The sequence below is a fragment of the Echinops telfairi genome, unplaced genomic scaffold, assembly GCF_000313985.2.
Source record: "Echinops telfairi isolate 266 unplaced genomic scaffold, ASM31398v2 ScPeMD7_2;HRSCAF=8, whole genome shotgun sequence".
Lineage (NCBI taxonomy): Eukaryota > Metazoa > Chordata > Mammalia > Afrosoricida > Tenrecidae > Echinops > Echinops telfairi.
This window is the reverse complement of record NW_022103898.1, coordinates 75,953,250-75,961,141: the sequence shown is the minus strand read 5'-3', so window position 1 is coordinate 75,961,141 and position 7,892 is coordinate 75,953,250. Positions and strand designations below refer to the sequence as shown.

Below are 7,892 nucleotides of genomic sequence, written 5' to 3'. Positions count from 1 at the left end.
ATGGGTAACAACTGTCTGAATTGGCCAAGGGACATTTCTTTCCCCAAACAAAACAACCTCCTCTCTCATCCCCCACTCTGTACTTTCCCGGATTATGCACTGGTAGCTGCTGCCAGCTTCTACCTGGGACTGGCTTCATTTCTCAAATCAGATGTTTGGCTGCCCTATCCCCTGCAATACAGTCATGCCAGCTGGACAGACACCCCTTCCAGAGTCCCTGGCAGCTTAGAGAGGCCCCACAGCTGTTGAGCCTCTGAGCCCCAGGTTCACAGCTCTTTCCTGGGGCTACTGCTCGAGAAGGGCTTCCCCCAGCAATGACCTCCTCACTGCTCCTGGCCTTCCTGTTCCTGCCTCTGGCCACAGTGACCACTCCCAGAGCTGGCAGTCAGTGTCCAGCATGTGGGGGCCCTACCTTGAACCTGGAGAGCCAACGGGAGCTGCTGCTGGACTTTGCTAAGAGGAGCATCTTGGACAAGCTGCACCTCAACCAGCGACCAACACTAAGCCGGCCCGTGTCCAAAGCTGCTCTGAGGACGGCACTGCAGAGCCTCCAGAGGCCCCCACAGGGGGTGCTTCCTGAGGCGAACGGGGCCCAGGAATATGAGATCATCAGCTTTGCTGAGACAGGTGGGTTCCTGGTCTATAGATCGCCCCCCAAACCTGACCTCACCTCTCAAGGAAAGGAAAAATTTCCTCACCAACCTAGCCCCCAACTCCTCACAGCCTCTTCTCTCCTAATCCCGGGCACCCACTTCACAGGTTCTGGCTGGTAGCTCAGGGGAATGAGCAACTGGGATGTTGGTAATGGTTTCGTTCTCCTGAGAAGGCCCGCCTCTTCTTCTCTGGAGCCTCTCTCTCTGCAGACTCCATAAGCTTCCTGCGGGTGGTTGTGCCCATCCACTTCCCGGGCCTGCACCCAGGGGCTGGCAGCTGAAGAGGCTGCCCATTCTCCAACCTCAGGGTCCAGTCCTTCCCTGATCTAATGTCACCCCACTCCATGGATGCCTAATCTGGGTAAAAGATGGAAAGGTCAAACACTGATGTTACAGTACCTCTCCACCATACCCCCTCCCCTCTGGCTTTGATACCTCAGGTCACCATGTTAGAGAGGGTCAGGCTTGGATAGGTGGGTAGAAAGTAGACGGGGGTGGGGGTGGGCTGGAGGTGGGGGGAAGTTACTTTGATGGAAGTATGAACAGTTAGCGAGTGTAGTGAGTAACTAAAGAGAAAATCAAGAATTCAAAGACAGAACTTTAGAAACGGAACAAATCCCAGCCTTCCTGGGCTCTAAGCTTTTTTGCACGTTCTTTCGTGGTCTGGGAGACCCTTCCCATTCCTGGGCCCTTTCCCTGGTTAGCACCTACTCCCTTTCCCCTCGGAAGCTAGCACTCCCATCCTGACCTGAGGTGGGGTGCTCCCTCTAGTAATGCCCCCCCCCCAAAACCTTACCTGCAGGTGCAGAATCGTCTGTTGCCGCGTTTTGTGAAATCTGACTTCTGACAGAATGTCAACCCCTTGAGGTCAGAAACGGCCTTTTCTTCCTCCTTGTGTCAGGAGAGGCTACTGCGTGGCAGGAACAGCTAACACTTGTATGTTTAGGAGCCCTGGCGTGACAATAGGTGCATGTCTGGCTGCTAACCAAAAGATCGGCGACTGGAACCCACCAGCCTCTTGGAAGGAGATAAAGATTACAACCTCGGAAGCCCAATAGAGCGGTTGGGCTCTGCCCTGTAGCATCACAATCAACCGCAAGGCACACATTAACAACAACACCAGGCGTATTGTGTTGTAAGCGCTTACATCCACTAACTGCTTTAGCTCTCGCAACTCAGCAAAGCAAGGGCTATTGTTAGGCCCATTTTAAAGGTGATGAAACTGAGGCACGAAGTCCCACGACTGGTAAATGGTGGAGCCAAGTAGCCAAGCTCCGGAATCCTTTACTTGAACCACTATCCCTCTCTGCATCTTAGGAATATTGGAGATAGTCAGTAAACATTGGTTCCGTTCAATAATCAAACCAGGCTGTGGCTCCATTTGACCAACCTCTAGAGTCCCCAGTGATAGTTGACCCCTAGTTTCGTTCCAAGAGGCGTTTCCTCTCATGGTTAAGAACACAAGCTCTAGAATCCTGTGCCTGTGCTCAAATCCAGTTCAGCAACTTATTAGCTCTGTGGCCTGGGTTGTTAATAGGGTTCTCATGTATAAAATGGGATCTGAAGTATGCTGGTGGTAGAATTCTACCTTCCAAGTAGAATGGATTCCTAGTCAATGCACCTTCTGTGCAAACACCACGCATGTTCCAGTGCAGGCTCGAGTGTTGCCATGATGCTGAACGGATTTCAGCAGTGCTTCCAAAACCAATTCAAGAATCCTGGTGGCACAGGAGGTTCCATGTTGGGCTGCTAACCACAAGGTCAGCAGTTTGACTCCACCAGTCACTCTGAGGAAGAAAGATGAGGACTTATGCTCCCTTAAAGATTTGCAGCCTGGGGGATGGACGGCGGATTCATGAGGGAGTGGGGAGAGGGGAGGGAAGGGAAAAATGAGGAGCTGATGCCAGGGGCTTAGGTGGAGATCAAAGGTTTTGAGAATGATGAGGGAAATGAATGTACAAATGTGCTTTACACAATTGATGTATGGATGGATTGTGATGGGTGTTGTGTGAGCCCCTAATAGAACTCTATCTATCTATCTATCTATCTATCTATCTATCTATCTAAAGATTTGCAGCCTTGAAAATCCAAAGAGGAAGTTGAAGTTCTTCCCCATCCTACAGGGTCACTATGAGTTGGAATGAATTCCGTGTCAGTGGTTTGGGTGTTCCAAATCGACTTGAAAGAAAAGTCTGGGGCTCTACATCTGACAATGAATCACCACACTCTGATCACCGACATGGTGGCAGCATTTCATCCCACGGTGTGTGGGGTCTCCACGGGTCAGGAGCTGACTGGACAACAGGTACCCACAAAAATGAGACTAAAGAAAGGATTATTGAGAGGATTAAATGAGCCAATACAGAGTGCTTAGAAGATACTGTAAAAATTATTCTAAGGTGGGAGGGAACAGAAAATTGAGAGAAGACTCAGCTCCTTCCCACGCTGCCGCTGCTGGGAATGTGTGACCTGGAAGGCGGGACTAACTAAATGCCCCATAAGGGCACAAAGCATGCTGGGCAGCCGGAACGTCCTGGGACTTGATGAGACAGGGAAGTCTTTCATAAGAAGGTAGCAAACTGGCTTACATTGTAGAATAAGTTTGAATTCCATAGAGATGGTAAACAACATGCTACACTGATGGAAAAACATGAGCACAGGTTTAGTGTTCCCTAGCGAAATGAAACGTGTAATGCTGTGTACATAGGGAAAGAAATGTATATCACGAAAGTGGCTCACACAGGTGTAGAAGTGGGTAAGTCCAGTCTAGTTCAAGTCTGTGGATCAGATGCTAAGCTGAAGGCTTTTTTTGGACACATGTAGCTGTCAGTGCCAATGAACCAGGAAACAAGATATGAACCTGAAAGCAAGAAGGCTTGTGTTAGTGAAGGCAGAAAGGGGAGGGGGAGGCACAAGTGACTGAATTCAGCTCTTGGCTGCAGAGGTGAGTGAATCCAAGGTCCGCAGGCAATATGGCAGGCCACTGATAGCTCCTAGGGTTGACAGGCAATCTAGCAGGTTGTTGGCTTAGGTCCAAAGAACGAGAGATCAATGAACCAGATGCAGGATGCAGACCAGTCTTCCCACAGAGTCTGTTTCAATAGGCGTAGGCCACAACCCCGAAGAAACGTCCTTTCCGTTGCATCAGGGCTGTGACTGATTAAAGGGGTAGCACTCAACTCTAATCTTTCCACAACCGCTTGGCCGTTCACAGAAGATCCCGTTACGGAGTTGATTATATTATGTTAGCGCACGTTCTGGAGGAGGCCTCAACTACGGAGAATCCTGGGCCAGCCAAGTGGACCTAAAACTTAACTAGCCCAGGTGTGAGGGAGCAGACTGCATTTGGAGTTGAAAAACAGCTTGAGATGGAGAAGATAAAATGGACAGATGAACTGCGATCCTCTTGAACACTGAGACTCTCGGTTTCTTTGACCTTTCTATCCCTGGTTCTTAGCCCCATCCTGGCACTTTGTGATAATAATGATGGTTGCTGCGTGCGTGCGTGCGTGCGTGTGTGTGTGTGTGTGTGTGTGTGCGTACCTGCCTCATCTCATTTAGCACAACCACCCCAGATGCAAGACTTGACTATTCGCCTTTTACGCGTGTAGAAACTGAGGCTCAATGAAGAGAGCTGGCACGGCCAGGCTCATCCAGCTGGCAAGTGGCAGGCTTCAAACACCATTCTCCTGACTTGAAAGTCTTGTATGTATCTCCCACGTATTTGCTAATGAATGAATACCACGTTCAGGCCAGAGGGGGCCTGATCTGAGACCAAGTTTGAAAGGAAGTTTGGAGGTGAGAATGACTGATGCCTGGATTCCACCTTTTACATTTAAATATTTTAGCTGGAACTTTTCCGTTCCAATTTAAGCTATTAACTACAGCACAGTGTGAACGAAAGATCTGAGAATTATTCTTGCTGGAGATATGAACAGAGAGAGCCCAAGGCTCTGAGGAAGCTAGCATAAGGAAGCGTGGAAACCACAGGGCCAGGAGTGCTGGGAACTCTGGACGTTATGAATTAAGGACCCTGTGCCTCGCATTTTGCCAGGATCAGTTCAACTATACTAGGTTTCTGTCCGGAAGAAGCATCCTGAAAGTGTCAATCAATATGTCTGTCCAGCCTCCTGAGAGGTTGTGACTGCCCACAGTTTTTGTCTTTCATTATCTGTTGCTAAGTAACAAGCCATCCCCAAAGAGCAGTGACATAAAACGTCAAGGATTGATTGTTTACCATTAATTGGTGGTTTGGCTCGGTATCACTGGACTGCTCTAGGTGGTACAGCTGAGATAATTCCTGTGGCTGCCTTCCTTCACCTGAGACTTCAGCTGGGGCTGGAACATCTCAGATGGGCGCTCATCCTCCAGGGCCTCTCTCCATTTGGCCTGTCACTCCGTAGTCTAACCCATGCTTCTTTAAAGCGTGGTGTGGCTTCCAAGAGCATAAGTCTCAAGGTGTAAACGAACAAGCTTCTACTTGCATTTGCCAGCTCATAGCCCACTGACAAAGCAAGTCACGTGCCCAAGCTGAAGCCCAAGGTGGGAGAGAACTACACAAAGAGGTGAGCATCAGAAGATGCTGTTCTTTGGAAGCTATTAATGTCATCGTCTAGGACCATCTGCCCTTTAATAATTAATCATTACTAACCAATTAATAACCCAAACCATTTGATGCCGGCTCATATGATCCAATATAGGGTTTCCGAGGCTGTAAGTCTTTCTGGGGGCAGACAGCCTCATCCTTGTCTCGCTGAGCTACCTGTGGGTCTGAAAAACCAACCTTGCAGTTGTCAGTCAGTGCTTACCCTACAGCGCCATCTGGACTCCTTTTAATAAACAAGGGAGCACCAGGGAAGCTGTCAGGTAAGCACTGGATTGCTAACTGCAAGGTTGGTGTTTCAAACCCACGGGCAGCTCCTTGGAAGAAAGATGAGGCTGTCTGTTCCAAGAAAGATTCAGAACTGACTCAATCGGCGTGGGTTTGGTTTTTTAATAATATCTGTCTTGGAGAAGGCTCCTTAGAAGAGAAGATGGAGAAACTTCATCTCAATACTTTGCACATGTTATCAGGAAAGATTCAACCCTTGAAAAGCATATCATACTTGGGTAAAGCAGAGGTCAGCAAGAAAAAGGACGACCCATAACTAGGTGAGCTGATACAGTAGCTGCAACAATGGGCTCAAACATAGTAATATAACATAGCAACACCTGTGAGGATGGTGCAGGACCGGGCAGTGTTTCCAATTGTTGTGCACAGGGTCACTCTCCGTAGGGACGGACATGAAAGCACCTAACATAAGGTGACCCGATTTTAACCTTGGTAAAGCCGGACCCCATGGATAAAACTCATATCCTGGCGAAATAGCCACATGGCAGCCGAAAACCGTAGACCCTAGCTTGTCGTGCATTCTTTTCCAAAAATCGGGACTTTTTTTAAATGCCGCGGGATGAAGGAAAAATTGTTAAAAACCGGGACTGTCCCGCCAAAAGCGGGACGTCTGGTCACCTTAACCTAACACCAGCATAACACCGACAGTAATGATCTCTCCCACATGTAAAATGCAGTCGTTGCACCCTGGCAAGCCTCCCAAATAGCTCATGATGACTTCAGGATCAGACTTGCCGTCGTCTCTGAATTGGGTGCGTGTAGACCTGAGGGTTTCGGGGCACATGTCTTCAGAGGCCGGGCATCCAGTGGGGTGCTCATACCAGCTGCTGAGAGCCAATCATGCGCATCTCTTCCAAGCTCCTCGTGCGGTGACATCATATTGGTAGCTTGAGATTAGTCACGGGGGCAATATTTACACTACACAAATTGGCAGACACTATACATCAGAACTCTTTTTTTCCCCTTCTTCTTCTTTCCTTTCCGGAGACCAGTTGTTAAACATTTACTAGAACACCACTGCCTGTGACCTAAAAATACCATTTGTCTTCCTCCCACACATTTAGCATACAATGTTGAGACAGAGACCAGATAACCATTATAGACACTTCCTGTTCAAATTGGGGGGGGGAGGGGGGCGGAGAAGTGGGAGACCCAGAAATTTTGGTATCCAGCTAAGTATCTGTCTCAGTCTGGCCCAAATCTAAAACTCAAAAATTCTCTTGGTGAAAGGCTGGTTCTGCTCACTGATGGATTCTCCCACTGCTCTCCGCTGCTTCCTGGGCTTCTGGGCCCACCCTTTCACTCCTGGCTCTGTCGTCTGAGGTGTCCTTCGATTTCAACAGAAACGGCCTCTGCTTTCGGCTGAGTCATTTTCTCAGCCTGCTTCCAGCCCAAAGAAACTGGGAGTCTAGAGATTTCTTTTCATTCTGAACTGCCCCTGCCCTTTAAATTCCAAACTAGTGTTGCTTTCACTATGACAAATTCTCTATGGACCGTGTACATCATAAAATTATAAAACTCTAATCCCACTACCACTGAGTCAATTCTGACTCATAGTGACCCTGTAGGACAGGGTAGAACTGCCTTGTGAGTTTCTGAGACCCTAACGCTTCACAGGAGTAGAAAGCCTTTTCTGACTGCCGAGGAGCAGGAGAGGGTTTCAAACCGCTGACCTTGTGGTTATTAAACAAAAGGCAACCCATCCTCTCAAGACAGATACAGTTCCACTTCAAGCCACAAATTACAGTATTGTGGTATGACACTTAGAGCCTTTAAAACCCCCTTTATCTAGTTGAGAGGGCCTAGAAGGATCACTTTACATTTTGGATCTTAGGGAAGGGCTTATAGTTGACCCTTTATTTGTTTCCTTCTTCCCTCTGAAGTTATTTTATGGGCAGGGCTTTGGATTTGATGTTTGCCCTAAGGCCATTTTCTTTCTTTGTAAACCTTTTGCCAGATGGAAAGGAAGGGGATGAAAAATGTTTTCTGTTTCCATCTAGCAAGTCCAAGGTTAGAAACATTTTTTCTAAATTCTGTTTGAAAATTGAACAGTTCCCTTTTTTTAGTTCATCTCTCTCCTAAAATATTTTATCATAGGCAGCTAAAATAAACCAATTAGCACCTCCAGCTCTCTGCCTGGAAATATCCTCAGCTAAATTCACCATTTCATGAAATATCTTTTCTATCTTCCAGGCTACCCCAGGCAATAGCCAACAATGGCCAATAGATAACACAGTTCCCGTCTCAAGCTTCCAGAAGAATTTTGTCACTGCCCTTTCCAGCTCCCCACTCCTTTTGGAATCTGTCATCCTGTCCCAAAGCCAATGCACTTTCTTTTTTTTTTTTTT

At 47.9% G+C, this 7,892-nt stretch overlaps 1 protein-coding gene across 1 annotated transcript in view; it reads left to right on the top strand.

Annotated features, from left to right (window-relative positions):
• Positions 1-266: 266 nt before the first annotated feature.
• The window catches only part of INHBC (inhibin subunit beta C), a 20,490-nt gene continuing 12,864 nt past the window's right edge, over positions 267-7,892 (top strand). Inside the window, exon 1 of the mRNA XM_030886554.2 lies at positions 267-649. Within this exon, the coding sequence (XP_030742414.1) occupies positions 315-649 (335 nt within the window). The 5' untranslated portion in view covers positions 267-314. The remainder of the gene's footprint in view (positions 650-7,892) is intronic.